Raw genomic sequence first — 17,820 nt, 5'->3', positions numbered from 1 at the left:
GGGTGGGAGGGTGATAAGAAATTAGAAGTAAAATTTATGTTTACCAGGTAAACGAAATCATCTACCCAAATGGAGACCAACCAACAAAAAAGAAAAAAAATATATTTTACCTCTCAGAGTTATCATGTTGTCCTTCCCAAGGTCTTACAAAATCTTCTTCCTTAAAAACAAGTCCTGAGATCAAAACCTCAACTGCCAGCCGCTGATAGCAAAAATGCAAAGTGAGAACAAACATAGCTGAGCTCCTGTGGTCCATGACTAAAACTAAAAAGTATGGCAACTATGAGAATAAAGATGAAAGAACTCGAAGAGACACAATGCAGACTGCAATGGCCCACCTACCAACTAAAAACGAGATACTGCTGGCCTTACAGGAAAATTTCAAGTAGAACACACAAAAGCTAATTACTTACACCCTGGTTATGGTTCTCTCCTATAGTCTTGAACTCAAATTCATCAACATCTCCCATTCTCCTGGCCATTTTACTTCCTGTGAGTCCAGCTCCAGCAGCTGGATAAGCAAAAATATCGATGACAACCCTTAGTAATTGTTGGATAATTTTAAAGATGCTCAGATTCCACAAATCAATCTAAACCTTGTTGCCTGAAAAGTGCAAAAGCACTTGCGCAAATGATTTAGATCATCCATTTTATTATTTGAATTGTATGAGCTACTGATGTGATTGTGTTCCTAGCACCATCTTTTTGTAATTTTGGGTACCTTTTTGGTACTTCTGTTGAGGAAATTACATTACCTTATCAAAGGAAAAGAGAAGTGCAAAATCACAAGTTGCTCTCTCCTATCTCCATTATGATGAAAAAGGAGATGCAACAAGACATCCTATGAAACATGTGGTTACCTCCAAATGAAGCTGCTACTGCAACAGACCCTGCAGCACTTCCTGCCGCACCAGCAACGGCAGCAAACCCACTTGCTCCAATCACAGGAACAAGAGTTCCCAAGGTAGGGGCTAAAGCACCAAAGCCAGCAGCTATTGCTGGAGCAGCTAAACCTGTTCACGAACAAAATAAAGGCAACAAAATTACAACAACTTCGTCTCCTATGAGCACTCCCCACAATCACATTCCAACTTCTTTATGCATCTTATGAAGACTATAAGGAGAAGACATCTGTTTTCTGTAAGGCTTGTCGCAAGGACAAGGAAATCTGTTTCCTAAAATGTTTGCTTAAACATGTCAGGACCTGAGTTAAGAAACTTAAGAAAGTCTGGAATGTCCTACCACCAGTAACTGCCAACAAGGTTCCTCCAGTTACTGCAGCTGCACCTATTATACCTCTTCGTTTCCACTTAGCCAAGGAGCTTTTAGGAGATCGGCTTTGTTCCTTTAATTCTTCTTCTTTTAGTGCCATTGCAGAACAAGCAATCGTGGTTTCAATGGCTTCCTGCAGCAGACAATTTCTTTTTTCACTGTTTGTACAAGGTTAAGGTCCATGCTATAAGGCGGCATAAATTTCTGCATCACCACAACAGGCTCCTTTCTTAGGAAGAAAATGTTTTCCTAGACTAGAAGAAAAAGATTGCCTGAATAAATTGAGAAAAAAACATGTCCTTGCTTCTGCAGTCATATTATGGTAAAGAAAAAGAAAAATTGACATCCAAAAATGGAACCGACAGTTAATGTCAATTTTTCTTCTTTTTCTAATGATAATGTAACTGCTCAAAAAATAAAACAAGAAGAATGGAACAAAAGATAAAAAAGATTTGAAACAGCTAATTACACAAAAGAAAATCAGAAAGGAAGGACTAGACATGCCCCTATTGCCCACTACATAGTTATAGCAAGGTGAAGGTACAAGTGTGGCCAACAAAATCCTCATAATGAATTAACATGTAAGCTATGATTTTCTAGTAACATACTCCACAAAGGTGAGAAGAGCACTCAATTATTTAAAGTGTCAGCTCTCAACTAACAGATGCCTCCCATGCTCTGGTTGGAGGTGAACTTTATCACCTGCCGAGAAAAAGATGCTTGCAATAGCCTTTTTAAGATGATTATCACTTCTGTAGGATAATCATAAAGGATATAAAGCTAAATTATTAGAACCCTTCCATAACTTTTATGGATAAAATTTCGAAGGTAATCCCATCAACAAATTAAGCAGATTTTAGACTAAAATTTAGCGACATCTAAAATATTTCCACCTTTAATAATTTCTGACTATTGTACTTAGATGATAGAAAGAACATAAAGAATCAGGGATGAAATGCTAAATGTTTAAGGTGTTGTGTTCGAATAGTCCTACTTTTATTTGTCCTTTTTAATGATGATGATGATATGAAATGAGCTTAAATTACGAAGTGGGGATTAATATAGCCGACCCTAACTTGTTCAGGCCTGAGAAGCAATTGTTGTATGGTGCTTCATGTGTAAGAGAGGCAGTGAGGAAGTCAACCACCTACTACTTCATTGGCAGGCAGTGCACAAGCTTTATCGTAAGGTGTAGAATATGTTTAGAATTAATGGTAATGGCAGGGTTAGTAAAGATTTGATTACTAGCATGAAATCTCAGAAGAAGAAATAGAAGGATAGCATAGGAGGTAGCAGTATGCCACATCTAGCAGTCACGTGCAAGATATAGAAAGAAAGTAACTGGGTTTTTTTAATGGAATAGTTTTCAAATATATTAGAGGAATCTTGTTACTTTTCTGTATATCTTGGAGCACCTCCAATAACCCGGTTATGGTACAGACAATTGGATGCTTTTTGTAGAAAAATGTTGTTGTGTTTTTGAAAGATCTCTACATGGTATCCATCTTGTATGCAGAGTTTTCCCCATCATTTGACTAAATTTACTACCTTCATAGAAGAAGAAAAACAGGAAAAGGTGGGACGAGTAATGACTATACATGTCAAATAGAAGGCATCCTATCCATCCAACTTCCTTTGGGAAGAATAATTTTATTGAGCTCACATCACTAATTGGGTCTCTTACATACTCTCTTTGTTGGAAGTGTTTCTCATTTGTCTCCTACTTTGGAGGTGAGTTTTGTATTAAAATGATGCACAAGGAAGAACTTATAAAACATTTTAGTAAAACTTGAAATCTTCAATTCTCCATGCATCACATCTAGTATGTATGGACAAGAATATGCAGTAGTATTAAAGAAAAACACTCCAGACGTGACAACAGCAAGAATAAATGATTGAACAATAATATTGCAGAAATCACATATGATGTAGATGCAGGAACACACCACTTTGATCCATTTGACATCAAACCATGTAGCTAGCAACCGCAAAGCCACGCGATGTCGTGCATCATAACCCCTCCTTTGTGTATATTTTTTACTCTCTTCAGACGATTGAGCAAGACATGCTGAGAAAAGTTGATAGAGAACATTAACTTTCCTAGAGTATTCAAGTATCGATGCCTCCTCCACAGGTTTTTCATCAAATCCACTAACTGACTCTAAATGGGCTTGCTCAATGCTAGATGGCTTCTTGCTTTTCTCTTGGTGATTTTCAACATTTGTAGTATTTTCCACTTCGGACCTAGATTGAGTATCAGCAAGGGATAATTTCTCCCGACATTTATGCTCATATTCACTCTGCTTCTCTTTCTTGGACACATTATGGGAAGTTCTCTCCATGCTTGATGCCATAGCATCAATGGCCTTTGCAAGATCAAGTTCTTTGTCTGCTGCTTCTTTAGAAGATTCAGCACCTTCTTCAGAGACAGATAGTGACCTTAGAAGCTGTCAAACTAATGCAATATCAGTCATGATGGCGTCAAATAAGTAACAGCAATGGGCATAGAATTATACTCGTCGAGGGTATTAGCAGAAGATATTAAAAAGAAAAGGATAACTCCTTTCACTTCCACTAGAAACTTTTATCACCGATAGCTACAAAGTCCTGTCTGAAATACACTAAACTTCGGGTGTGCATGCTATTCCAGTGCTCAGTTACCTCAATAGTTGAAATGCTTTTCCATAAGAAAAAAACAATCTATCAAAAGGAGTAAAGCCGCTCATCAATTTGGGCGGAAACTAAATATCTTAACTCGTTCAATAAGTACAAATATAACATAACCTAAACACAACCACGATACCCTGTCTTCCACTTTATATAATCACCATATATCACATAATTTTATACCCAATCAAACCCTGAAATATGATCCTGAAAATTATTTCCCAAATAAACTCCATAATTTAACGCCACTTATCAGTAAATTTTCTAATGGTTTTAACATAAACTCAATGCTGATAAGAAACCTAACCGCTCCAACGTGATGCTTTGGTGATGAAGACCCAGCAGTTTCCTCTAGTCCAGACCATGCTTTTTTATCAATCTCTAGAAATCTGTCAACCACAAATCAAACATACAACTTGAATGAATGATGTTCGAATAAACTACGTCGTCAATTGATAAAAACTAATTAAAATAATAATGTTAATTGAAAACCAGAAGATTAAGATAAGCAGAAGGGAATTAACTTGAAAATTGGGCGGAGGAGGCCGGATGATTCGTGAACCCAAAGTTGAGGGTCTTCGGAGACGGAATCATTACTGCTACCATTACTAATACGGTCCTCCTCGTCGGACGGAAAGCCCAACGGACAAGTCTGATGAATGTGGGCCTGATGAAGAGCCAGACCGAACAGAGCTCCGGCAGCGTACCTTTGCATTGGCGTCAATGTTGAAGACGACATCGTTTTTGTTCCAAGAGAAAACAAGTTATCAAGTTTTTTTTTTCCTGTGAGATGGAGGAATAGCATTCAAGTATCAAGTTATCAATGAAATGAAAAAGTATTCAGTATTTCAGTTTCACCATTGATGTTCACTTCCAAAGCTCTTTTCCTCTTGAGGGCTGATTTATGTTATTTTGGCCACTTGGCGTAAAGATAGGGCCCAAGTGATGTGTATTTTCTTTTGTTTTTACGTAGTCCTTTTTTTTTTTTCAATAAGAAAACCCAAGATATACTATGAGACCTTATGTATAGTGATGATTAGTGATTTATTATTATTATTATTATTATTAGATTTTTCTAGTACAGTCGAGAATTTAAGCCGGCAATTTTTTTAAAAAAAAAATTCGGAAAGACCATTTCGCAGAGGAGTGAACCTAGTGATTAGCAAACATTTATGGTTTTTGAACTTTAGGTTTTTATGTAGAATTATTGAATATTAAATTTTTAAATAAATGACGTTAAATTGTTATTATGAAGTATAACCTGAGAAGGATTGTACTCTCTTTGTGCAAAGCGAATATTGTGACTCAATAAAATTCTACTCAAACATGTGCAAAGCGAATATTATGACTCAATAAATTTTCGTACATGTATATAATTCAGACATATTTATTGATAAATTATTTTTGGTGAAACCTAAGTCTCTCCATTAAAAGAATTAAGGTCAATTTGTATTGTACATAAAGAAATTTCTTTGTAGTTAAACAAAATATAAAAACAAACAAATACATGAAAAAAAAATTTGAGCTGTATTATAATTTCGATCCGCTAATTAAGGCTTAAGCTAGTGTAAAACTAATTATACATTATTCATCTTAACCCATTTTAATATATGTATATTCACTTGTCCATATCTGATATCACTACTTGCTATCCATTGACTTGTGTTGAGCCATCCGAAGCAGTTCAATGGCCTAACTAAGTACTTCAATTAAATATACTATTGAGAATTTCTTCGCATAGGCTAAATTTGCTCCCTATAGTAGCAACAAATTTGTAGCACTATCCATCACATTTACTGGCTCCTTTTCTTCTAAGAAAGAAACAAGACTTGGAATTTACTCATTCAAGTTTGTAACGTCAAATTAAATCCGTAACGCTTAATCATTAAATAAGCAGAAAATTGTTACAAGTTCACTACTGCAGCTTATACATGTGGCAAAATCCTCATAACACACTGGGGTTCCGGAGGAAAAAATTGCAATCTGCCATATTTTTTGAGTTAAGTTATAGGGGGTAACATTTTAGGTACATGTCAATTTGTTACTCAAAAAAGAATTTTCTGATTATACAAAAAGAAAGCAATTGCCTTCAATTTAGGGGTGTAGATAGTCACAGGCCGCCCCCTTCTTGCAACGCCCACTCTCATAAAATTTACAAATTCGCTGACCTTTGGGAGGAGGCCTAGAGTATCCTCCACCACCATATGGCTGCTGTCTGTTCCAAGATGGTCTACCCCTACCAAATCCAGACTCTCCTCCTTGAAGAGCCCAGTCTCTTGGACCACCAGACCTTTCCCCTGCATACCTACGCTGGCTATCCCACACTGGATTGTTACCACTGAAAGGCGCCCCTCGATTCATATGTGAATTTCCCCATGCACCTCCCATGTTGCTTCCATAACCAACATTTGCATATCCCTGACTCGGCTTTCCAGGTGCTGCTCCACGCCCATTCATCATACCTTCAAATACTGTACTCCTACCAATTGCAGAAAATGCACTAGGTTGACTCGTGGTACAAGATGCAGGTATACCGGTGGTACAAGGTGCAGGGATACCGCACCTAACGTCCCCCTGAGAAAACAAAACATCAACCGACTTGGTTTCTCCCTCACTACTCGTAGATGAATTTCCGCCAGACCTCCTTAATGGATCAAAAGCATCAGCTCGAGATGCACCAACTGTTTCATCCGTCACACTAGATTGGCAAGGTAGTAGTAGATCTCCGGTGGAGCTCAAGTCATCACTTCTTACAGGATCATGTGTATGACTCAGCTCCTCAATCGGGCTAAAGCAATCAGTTTTGCAACCAGATATCATCTCCTCACCGCACCTCATACCAGAAGTAGGAGAACCCATACCATTTTGATTTTGAGACTCCATGGCATCAACTTCAGCCAAAAGGTCTGACACTGATTCCTCAGCCAAAGTGCTGAACTCAATAGGTTCATCGAAGAAGTTTGACATTGGATGAGATGAGGAAGTATGATTAAGTTGGTCGGCATTTGAAGCAGGTGTCACAACATGATCACCCACTGCTTCAGCTGGTTTCAGTGAGGAAACGGAGACAAGACCAGAATCCCATTCTCCAGTAGATGGTTTTGCAGTAAGCAGGTTGGCAATTGAAGGTGGTGTGGCAACACGATCACTCACAGTGTCAACCGGTTTCAGTGAGGAAACAGAAACAAGAGTAGAATCCCATTCTTCAGTAGATGGTTTTGCAGCTGGCGAACTTCTACCCCATTCATCAGCTATTTCATGAAGCTGGGGCCCACCAACCACTGGACTAGAAGCACTACTCCACCTTTGGCCTGATTCCTGAATAGGAAGACTGGACAGACCAGATTCTTTATTTTCACCTGCATGCCCACCTCGAGCTTCACTGTCAGGAAGATCTGATGGACCAGATTCTTTATTTTCAGCTGCATGTGCACCTTGAGCTTCGCTGTTTGAAATAGGGGTAGGACTTGGCAAATCATGCACATCTGAACCACAAACAGGAATAACTGAACTCAACAAAAGCAGCTTCTCAGCAGCCTGAGCTTCAAGGTCACCATAGCTCGTCTCTGGAGTAGGACTAGCTAGGTCTGGAAGATTCATTTCTCCTTTCTGTTCAAATAATAAATCACTTGATTTGATAGCAGAAGCAAAAGTAGATCCAGAATCCAGGTTAATTGAACATTTATTGCTTGTAAAAGATTTCTGGTTCTGACCAGAAGATGGATCTAAATTCCGACGGTTAGATTGTGCATGGCACAATGTGCTTTTACGAGAATTCTGAGTTCCATAATCTGCAACAGAACGAGACTTATCAGTTCCATGTCCTTTTCCCTGACGTGGAAGAGCTAAAATCACCTCCCGCTGACTAGATGAAGTGGAGTTCAACAGTTGGGGTTTGTCAGAACAAGAATTATTTCCCTTCAACGACTCCACACATCGTGGAAAAGAAGGGGACAATCCTTTCATCCTCGTAAACTTTGTGTTACCGTTTGAACAGTAATTTGCATTGTGGTGGTGCCCAGGTGCCTCTCTCTTTTCACATTCTCCCCCTGAGCCAGCACTCTCAGACCACCTAACACTAGTTCTATTATCCAAGCTAGTTGGTTCCTGTGACTGGCTTGATGTCTTATCATGCACTTGAGATTCTTTATGGAAAAACCCCTTTAGTGCATTAGTTAAAAGTACTGAGTCTTCATGCTCATGATTTGTCCATATCATCATATCAGGAGGAAAAAGTCCTGATGTATTCCATTTCCTCAACTGCATCACGGAAAATGGTCCTTGTATTCGTTTAGCAGGGTCCCGATAATGCCACAATTTGTCAGTTTCAATACTGATAACGGATGACGTGTTTGCCATAAGGAGACTAGCAATTGAAGTTTCAGATCCAGATCTATCCACAGCCTGCTCAACAGTAAGTTGATTTCCTTGCTTGTCCGAGATATTAGTTCCACAAGCATCTCTTTTTCCACTCATCCTACATTGAGCCATGATAGAGCCCTCTTCTTTAACTGGATAAACACAAAAAAATCTTTAGTTCGCTGATGCTAAACAACCTTTTGAAGGACATCATTGTACAGTCTTCATCTTACCTAGACTCCCTGAAGATATAAGTTTCCTTCTACTAAATCTAGTGCATCTTGGTGCTGGATGTTCAACTGCATTATGTTCCATCAGCAATAAGCAATCATTTTATTTCTTCCTCATCCCTTTCCCCCCCTCAAAAAAAAAGAAAAAGGATTTAGCAACACCGTGGAGTTACTAGAAACAAAATGATATAAACCTTTTATCTTGTTTTTGTGTTCTCCATCATCTCCTCCAGATTCATAATCTGGGTTCATCTTTGGATCAGCATGCACTTCTGGAATCTCCAGTAGCCTCCGATGGCGCTCCTCAGGTGTCTTGAGAAGCTCTAACTTCTCTACACATTCTCTGAGCGTGGAAGTGTCAAGGAAGCCCTCATGCTCATGGTCAATGTTCTTCAATTAATGAATACAGAAAATGATGCAATTCATAAATATCAAAAGGTGACTCAGCATTTTCAATTGAGGCATGAAATCTGAATCTGGCATGTAAAGAACTATTAACGTATATTGCCTCAACAAAGGATATTCTTTCTTGTGCCCTTTCTCACTTGCTCTATCACGAAGATTATTTAGGCGAAATATCTCCGCTTCCAGAGACTGTATTTTAAAATAAATAAACACAAACACATCAAAACACCATACAAAATATCTTTAATGCAAATATGTAACAGTACCATGAAAAATAGCTATAACATTTTGTGATGTTCTGAGAAAGAACAGTATTACTTATGGAGAGCACACTACAATGCATGATCAGTTACCATCTCACCGCAATTAATCTCCTTTTTCTTTTGGGGTGGGGGTGAGGGCAGAGTGCACTTAATGAAAAGTTAATCTTCCAACTAAGTTAGATAACCGTCTTCTGCTTTTCCAACCACCCCAAGTTAAGAGTATACCAAGTCATGAGTAACAGGGCTTTCTGCAAGCTTTCTTATTTTCATGAGGCGAAAATAACAAAATTAGGAACTGGGACCCTCAACTTCGGACTACCAGTCCACTTTATAAAGAAATAATGAGCTACCCATTCCACAAGGAGTAACGCGTTGTGAGGTGGTACCACCTTATGTATACCAGCAGATAATGTGCTCACCAGTTCCAAGAAAGAGATTATCAAAAATATTGAGTTAGTTCTCCATTTTTTCATTTATTCCCACAGAAGAAGCCCCACAGGCACCTCCCATGAATTTGTAAAAATGTCCATTATGCGATATTACTGAACTGAAAGAAAATAGGACAGGACACACAAATACAGAATAACTGTTGAAAGATTTGAGTTCGGTGACGCAAGTTTAAAGGAACCAACAGTAAATTACTTTGAATGATATACATGCAAGGTTACAATTAGAAGAACTGAACACTAAGCAATTGACATACATCATTGAGTTTTACTGCCCGGAGTTCCATAGCTTTCTTCTGTATCTCACCCTACAATTAAATCTCATCAAGTTAGAAATTTTAACTTATCATAGAAAAATTTACAATACTCAGGCACTTACTACAGTAAGCCTTTTCACAAGCCCGCATTTTATACTCTGACGTAATCTTCGGCATTCATCCTGAAACGCCAAATTTAAGCAATCACTTAAAAAGCCCACAAAATCATGCTGAAATGGCTTGAAACCAAAACCTTTGAAAAGAGCATCTTCGATGTAGAAGGGCTTGGGAAACTAGAAGTGGGAACTTTGTATTGGTAGAAGAGCAAGTTGGTAAAAATTTTAACACATATAGTTGTAAGCATACATGCAATAATGTGAAATAAGCTTTTCCAATAATGCACCTGAAATTCATAGTCAGCAGCTAACAAGTAAATTTAGCTTGTCACTCACTGTGAAGTTACAGATGACAAAAAGAAACGAGACAAGATAAAACAAAACAAATACAAACAGATTTCCTTCGTATAGGCCACTTCAGCAAAAAGTTCAAGGTTAAATGAGCAATATCTACACCTTCCAGAGCCAAAATAAACAAGGTGCTAATTCGCTCATGGGCAATGTTTGGCCATGCCACTATCCTCATAGATGCGTGCAATAATTTATTTCATATCAAAAGATTCTCATGACCCCATACTAATTGACTAGATTTAATATAGAGCAAGAAAGTGAAAGACCTTTCCCCGGTTGTAGAACAGCACAAGATAGGAGAAGACAGCATAATAATGGTGCATGTGATACCAAAAACCACCAAAATGGTACCATACTATGGCCTCTGCCGTGCCAAACAGACTGTTTCCAATGAGAAGAAGAGATAACAAGTAGCTGATTTTGAAAATCCATCAATACAACCATCTCGAACCTAGCAATCACCCCCTCTATGCATATATATTCTTTCTTTACACACAATACATATGTCAGTACCAGACAAACAGCTTGCAATGGGTAAGAAAGTAAGTGATAACAACAGGCTGATTCATCTTCGTACCAAACCACCAATACAACCACCACCAACCCAACCCTCATCCCCTTGATGCAACTAATAAACCCACTTAATCTATACATTCCAAGTTTACTACTTTTAGGATCACTTTTAACTACTTTATTAATGCAAGCTACACTTGAAAAACTTACTCCATATTTACAATCATACCCCTACTACGTAGAACCAGAAGTCATATAAAAATTGCTCAAACCTACTCACGATTTCCAAAAAATGACGTCCTAACTTCCCCAGTAATACGAGCTCATCTAAAATCGTGTATCATATTCATGCTAAATGGACTAAAACTACAGTGACATGTCAAGTTTGCTCGTGTCTCTGTGAACTAAATGATTCTTCAGCCTCAGCTTAGGTGGTATATATTTCCTCTATATAAATTCCAATACAGCAGCTGTTTGTGCTGGCATTACTTAAAAGTAACAATATGGCAAATGTGAAAATGAACAGCCTAAGAAACGAGTCAGAAAAGACTGAGATACAACACAGAATAGTAAAGATGAATATCACCTTATCTGCCGCAATATCGACTGGTGAGCAAGATTTCTTTAACAAGTGCGAGAGTAAGAGGAAGCAATTTCCAAAATGGATGGAGAAGTAAAACATGCTGTCTAAATTACCTCACAGAATTCTTGATTTGAAATAGAATCAATAGATATGGTTTCTTTCTTGTCTAAGTTCAATACTTCAAGTTGTACGTCAACCGTCTTATCTCTGATCTTATATGATTCAGATGTCTTGCATGTACCTGCATTAAAAAGTACTATAAGCCCCACAAACAAGAACAACATTATATTGCATCACTGTGTCAACAAAAGCTTTATGATCAATTTTTACCTACAACATGGACAAGCCTGTAAATTTCCTGTTTCTGATCATTACCAGGTATTCTTATGCGGACAACTGATCCAGTAACTCTGTCATGGAACTTCTCCACGTCTTCAGTGAGATTTTCCATCAAATCACGCCGCAAATATAAGAAATTTATATTGTGAGCATCAATTGCAGCAAATTCGTCAAGATTAATCTGGGTCATTTTGACTTCACCATTTTTACGACTCTTACGTTTTTTCGATGAAGATGTTTCATTGCTATCATCAAGTTCTACATGGCTAGACACAATTCCAACAATCCCAGCTGGTATAAAAGCACTCTTATCTGAGTCCTCCTTTATTAGAAAGTGAAACTCGAGAAGCTTCAGCATTTCTATGTGGCCAACACATGTCTTACCAAAAAGGCTTTTGAGTCTTGAATCACAAATTATTTGACTCTTCCGCCGAGGATCTCGAAGATTATTTTTCTTAATATAGTCGAGCAAAAGTGTCTGGACATCAAACTGAGATATAGCAGAAGTTTCACCATCCTTCATATGTGCAACAAAATCCAAAAGCTCCTTTGACGCCCACTCCCTGCATCCATTCACTGATGTCTGCATAGCAGTGCTTCCCTGTTTTGTCCTCAAACAATGTCCATTCTGGAGCTCTAGCTCTACAGCAGGCTTTGTTAGTTCTGACTGAGGAGAAGAACTGAAAATGCTCGGGTTATCAGACTCTGCAGTTGTTCGGCTTTCAGTGGTTGGAGGATCCTTATTAGATAGCTCTAACAGCGCTGAGGGTTTCTTCAGCTCTAAATGGTCAAAAGCCTTGCCCGATATACCTTTGCCATTATTTGCAACATAATGACCGTAAGGCAGTAGCGGCCGCTTACCGTGTACTGCATTTAATTCTTTCCATGGATTTTTAGCTTGAAGAAGTTCATCAAGTGTTAATGATAGATTTTCCTTTAGGATTACCCAATAAACCTTGAAAAGATACTCCCAGCTAGTTTTGTCATCAAAATCTACCTGAACCTGTTAGGTTTTAGGTAAATCAAAACTTAACCCAAGATTACTTTATGGAGATAAAAGAAAAGAGAAGTACGGAATGATAAAATTAAATATGGCAGTCTTTTATCTGGAAAGCCATGATAATATCACTTGGAGAACAAATTGTATTATTCGCAGTTAGACTGATAAGGAAACATATTTTGTGAGATCTTACAGTACATTAAAGTATTACACATACCATTTCCTTATCTGCTTGGTCTTTGTTCTCAATCAGCATGATAGTTTTCATGCACGTCGAGCAAAAGCCTTTGTTTCCTCTAACACACAAGTAATCAGAATTTCTTGTGCATGCCTTGCACAATGAATAGGTACAAGTATAGCACAGGTAGTGGGAAGCTTTTTGACACACACTACAAATATGCCAACCTAAAAAGGGGAAAAAAAAGTAATATCAGTGTGCTGTATCATTCTGGGGCCAATGATGTAGAGGACATGCTTCATATAGAAAATAGAACCAGATCTTTGCAGTTCAAGAGAAAAGTACTAAGTGCAAAATAAAACCAAACCTATTATGCATTAACAGTCTCAGGTACCAACCATGGAAGTGGATTCTGCTCTTTTTTTTAATGAAGTAATTGTACATAGCATCATTCATAAAAATGACCAAAGGCCTGATCAGATACAAGTAATATACCAAACGGTAAAGAATCTACAACAAGAAAATATTCTCCACAAACTCCACCCATCTTCCGGAAGGGGATTCTACTTTGACGTTGATGATTACTTCGACAAGTTCTAGTTGATTTTTCAGTTCTTTTTGTTGTTCAAACCTTCTGTGGACATAGATTCCCAGGATATCACAAAGCTCCTCAAATGTCCTTGAATATATCAACTATGATAAACTAGATATGTTTTTAAGATAATAATTACATTACTTGAAGCATCACTCAACCAGTACATAAATAAATACCAAAAGTTGGTTTTAGCAACAAGGTTTTCTAAGCAACATAAATAAGGTTTTTTCAAGAAGCTCCCAGCTTAGCCACATTACCATACTATCTTTTGTGATGTTGTATTCTATTCCAATTGCTTGAGCCTCCTGTTAATTAGAACAATCACGACCTTTCTTCTCTATAGGAAAAGGACTAAAACCCCAAAGGAAACAGATTTTTCAGATGCTCTTGATGAAATATGTGCAATGTAAGGGGGAAAAGGAAAAATTGAGAGAGGGAGAGAGAGAAGTTATTAACAATCATATGGACTTGTTTACTAGTAATATAAGGAAATTCCCACACATGGTGTGAAAGATTGTCTGCAGATACCCTAGAAAGTTTGTGGAAGTAGCAATCATTTCAGACATGTTAGAAATATGCAACCCATTCAAACTTGGATTAAAGACTTTGAAGAAGACAATGCATACATAAGTGATGATAAAATAGTAAAAAGATACAACTATGTACTCCATACAAACTCAGAGGAAGACTAATGAATACGACAAAGAGATACACGAGTCAAGACGATAAAAGGCAATAAATACACTATATATGATATAAAAACTTGTAAAAAAGACTAGAGTCCATACAAAATTGGAGAAGACTGAAAATGACAAAAAGATGCACAAGTCAAGACAACAGAATGCAGAAGACACAATGTGGGTACTCCATAAAAGTTTAAAAAGTAGACTATGAAAACAACAGAAAGATACATGAGACAACACAATAAAAGACAGAAGATCCACGTAGTATTGACAGCCCGTACTGGGATTTTCATTTTGAAAATCACTATATTACGAGATCACAGTTTAAATTTTAAAAGGTTTAATAAAGGCTAGTAAGAATCCATGTCTAGGACTTCATATTATCTCGAGAAAGGATTGTGAAAAAGAAAAGCATCCAGAGATGTTTCTGTTCTTCAAGCCAATACCTAGATTTGTTATTCAGGCAAGATATTAAGGTTTTCACTTTAGAACACACACCTCACTGATTCTTCCCCTCATTCCTTTTATCTTGGGAATTGAAATGATAATGCAAAGCATTCTGTAAAGTAATATACATGACCATCCAAATTCTGATCATGCAGGCACAATACTATGTTTCAATACAGTTGAAACCTTTCCTACATTCAAGACTCATTCGAGAAGTATGAGTTAAGGCTGTCATTGCATTTATAGAAGATGCTTCTACAATGTAACAACATGAATTATGCCATGCAAGACTTTCAGCCTTAATGTGTCACGCTCAATCATCTACTACTCTTTTTTTATAGATAAAATTAAAGTGAATTTGCAAATAGAGAACCTATGCAAAAATTACTATCCTTATTTCTCTCTACTTAAATAGAATGTCATTTAGTTCTCTCTTAGCTCTTGCCAAAATAATTTCGGCACTTAAATTATCCCATTATGAGAATAAACTAATAATAATAATAATGATTTAAAAAAAACTATAGCATTAAAGAACTACACGAACTGAATAGATTCTTCATGTGCATAATGAAGTAGGAGAAAACATACCACAGTTCCATTTAGCCTTGGAGCGAAAAAATGCCTCATCCCGCTTAATACAAGCTGGATGATATGCCTTTGGACACCCCCTATCCAATAAAGAAACAATTTGTAACACAATTACGCTTATCAAACAAAGAGCACGATCATTTCTGAAACACTAGTACTTTTTTATCAACATTTTTAGCTCAAAATGAAGTAATGTCACAATGTGGAAAAGCATTAGAACACTTAAAAACGGAAAGTAGAGTATGAGAACTGATAAAAACGAGCCTCACTCACTTGCGATCGCAAAGAACAAGAGAACCACCATCAAAACATATGAAGCAAACATCTTCATCCTCTACTCGCGGTTTCTTTGGCACCGGAGGTTTCACCATCAGGTTACGAGGTGACCTCCCTCGCTTCCGGTTATCGATCACGTTTGCAGCTGAATACCTAACATCTACAGCTACCGTAGCCGAAACACCTCCATCTCCGGCGACCGAAGACGAAACTCCGACCAACTGAGAACCTTCCCTATAATGTACAGAACTACACTCTTCCAACCTCTGTAACTCCATAGATGTTGCTGTACCTTCATCTAGCCTTTGATTATGTGCTTGCTCTGAGCTAGAATTCACACCACCATCCATAGAGAATTTGAGCTCGTATCAAAACCCTAGACTACCTAATCGAGTTGATCATGGAGTTAAACGTCGTCGTTTGAAGAAACAAAGAAAAATCTTAGACGAAAATGAGAAAGATTAGGAAGAGAGAAAGAGGTCACGTTTGGTCAGTCTGTAAAATTGAAAAAATGTTTTGTGTATTAACCTTTCGACGAAACAAAAAAAGGACTTGTCAATTAAGACACATGGTAAAGCGTCAAACGCGGCTCATGTGGGATTGTTTTTATACTGCTACTAAAATTGTTTGGAGTCTTTTTTAAATGACTGGATTCACAGTTTTTCTCCACTCTCTAAATAACACGTGACTTGCTTTCTAACTTTTTTTTACTTTTTTTTTTTTTTGGTGTTTTAAACAATTGTCTTTTTTTAGTCATATTAGAATTATGGTCTATTAATTTATAAAAAGATTTTATTAAATATTGTGATGGTTTAATTCGGTCATTCTTAAATTCTTTTCCTATAATGTCGTTCAAATATTCTAAATAAATTCCTTAAAAGCACTTTTGAATTCTTATTTCCTAAAAACAAAATCCTACAAAGTCATCTTAGATTAAAAGGATTTCATTTGAGTTACTTTTGAATGTTTCTTCCTTAAATAGTTATTTAAATATGGTGAAGAATTTAATAAAGTTGATCTTAAGTTTTTTTCTTATAATATAATTTAATTATAACTTTATATCCTAAAAAGAAGAGAAACATTTTTTCTCTATAATTTTATAAATTAGTATATCGTTTAGATTAATTTCTTATTTTTCATGCCATGTAAGATAAAATTTAAATTAATTTTGAGTATAAAAATATTAAATTTAGCCGTTTGGATTTAAGTATTTATCAATTCAAATCCTAAAGCGTTTTGAAATAAAATCTTATTACTCTAACGATAATAATTTTCACTATGAACGTTACTAATAAATCAAAGTATAGAAAAATAAAGATTCTTCTTAATTTTGCATGTGGAGGACTTTTATATCCCTACAAATTAAATAATTCATCTATTTAAATGATAGCATAAAAATGAATACAAATGAAGTTGTGTTGTTAAAATTAATAAAATAATAATTAGTTAACATGAGTCTTAGGGCCCGTTTGGCTATAAGATTTTCCAAATAATATTTGGAAAAAATTTGGCAAATAATATTTGTCCATACAATTTGTCATTATTTGGCAAATATCCCCAAATTCCCAAATACTAGTTTGTACTAGTATTTGGGCCAAATCTCATTATTTGGGATTTTTTAAAAATTAAATTTTTACCCCAAATTTTTATCTTTTACAAAAATACCCTCTATAGTAATTGCTTGCGTTGTATTACATATTTTTTTTTACGTGGAACACCAAAATAGCGATGAAACATTTACTGAATATTAAGTAATGATTTGATTGTTGATGAAAATGATGAAAAATTGGCTCAAGGTAACAAAGTCATGCACTTTGTATACTTCACGATGTATATAATGATGTTTGTTGCACTCACTCCAAATTATTGCATTGCTCTAGTATCATGGACACTATTTGTTATTATCGTAACGAACATCCAAGTGACTTGTAATACAAATCTATAGTTAGTTTTGATAGTTCTAAAACTTATGGATATAAATCATATTTTTCTAAAAAAGTGAAATATACTTCACAAATCCTATGACCAAACACATGGTGAAATTTCACTCAAATTTTCACTCAAATAATATTTGCCAAGAATATTTTAGAAATCTATGGTCAAACTCTAGCTTAAAACCTCACGCTGATATATGTGATGTGATGCATATAAATGCAAGTTGCCTTTTTTGTCTTAAAAATGTAGTTCTCTTTCCTATCAGGTTAAAGTTACCAACGAATCATCAGTTGTTTTTTTTTACGTAATTAACATTT

General features: G+C 36.5%; 2 protein-coding genes across 2 annotated transcripts in view; both read right to left on the bottom strand.

Annotated features, from left to right (window-relative positions):
- LOC107009181 (transmembrane and coiled-coil domain-containing protein 4-like) overlaps positions 1-4,898 on the bottom strand; it is a 7,986-nt gene extending 3,088 nt beyond the window's left edge. Inside the window, exons 1-7 of the mRNA XM_015208461.2 lie at positions 4,464-4,898; positions 4,247-4,328; positions 3,219-3,719; positions 1,243-1,405; positions 861-1,013; positions 414-511; positions 111-202 (exon numbers count right to left, since the gene is read on the bottom strand). Coding sequence (XP_015063947.1) covers positions 111-202; positions 414-511; positions 861-1,013; positions 1,243-1,405; positions 3,219-3,719; positions 4,247-4,328; positions 4,464-4,744 — 1,370 coding nt within the window. The 5' untranslated portion in view covers positions 4,745-4,898. The remainder of the gene's footprint in view (positions 1-110; positions 203-413; positions 512-860; positions 1,014-1,242; positions 1,406-3,218; positions 3,720-4,246; positions 4,329-4,463) is intronic.
- Positions 4,899-5,797: 899 nt separating this feature from the next.
- LOC107011317 (zinc finger CCCH domain-containing protein 44-like) lies at positions 5,798-16,133 on the bottom strand. Its single transcript, XM_015210758.2, has 11 exons — positions 15,566-16,133; positions 15,293-15,372; positions 13,019-13,206; positions 11,793-12,804; positions 11,576-11,703; positions 10,022-10,081; positions 9,900-9,950; positions 9,052-9,122; positions 8,723-8,877; positions 8,532-8,597; positions 5,798-8,450 (listed from the first exon to the last, which is right to left on the bottom strand). Exons 1-11 carry the CDS (start codon positions 15,916-15,918, stop codon positions 6,034-6,036), a joined length of 4,581 nt encoding a protein of 1,526 aa, XP_015066244.1. The 5' UTR covers positions 15,919-16,133; the 3' UTR covers positions 5,798-6,033.
- Between the last annotated feature and the right edge of the window lie 1,687 nt (positions 16,134-17,820).

Source organism: Solanum pennellii, chromosome 2 (assembly GCF_001406875.1).
Source record: "Solanum pennellii chromosome 2, SPENNV200".
Lineage (NCBI taxonomy): Eukaryota > Viridiplantae > Streptophyta > Magnoliopsida > Solanales > Solanaceae > Solanum > Solanum pennellii.
Note: the sequence above shows the minus strand (reverse complement) of the source record. Positions and strands in the feature narration are given on the sequence as shown.

What these genes read in the sequence shown, in the direction of transcription:
- LOC107011317 (XM_015210758.2), bottom strand. Translation starts at nt 15,918, where the DNA reads ATGGATGGTGGTGTGAATTCTAGCTCAGAGCAAGCACATAATCAAAGG. An exon ending in CAGGCTTGTCCATGTTGTAG is followed by an intron (nt 11,704 to 11,792) that starts GTAAAAATTGAT and finishes TTTTTAATGCAG; the next exon opens with GTACATGCAAGACATCTGAA. An exon ending in TATATCTTCAGGGAGTCTAG is followed by an intron (nt 8,451 to 8,531) that starts GTAAGATGAAGA and finishes GTGTTTATCCAG; the next exon opens with TTAAAGAAGAGGGCTCTATC.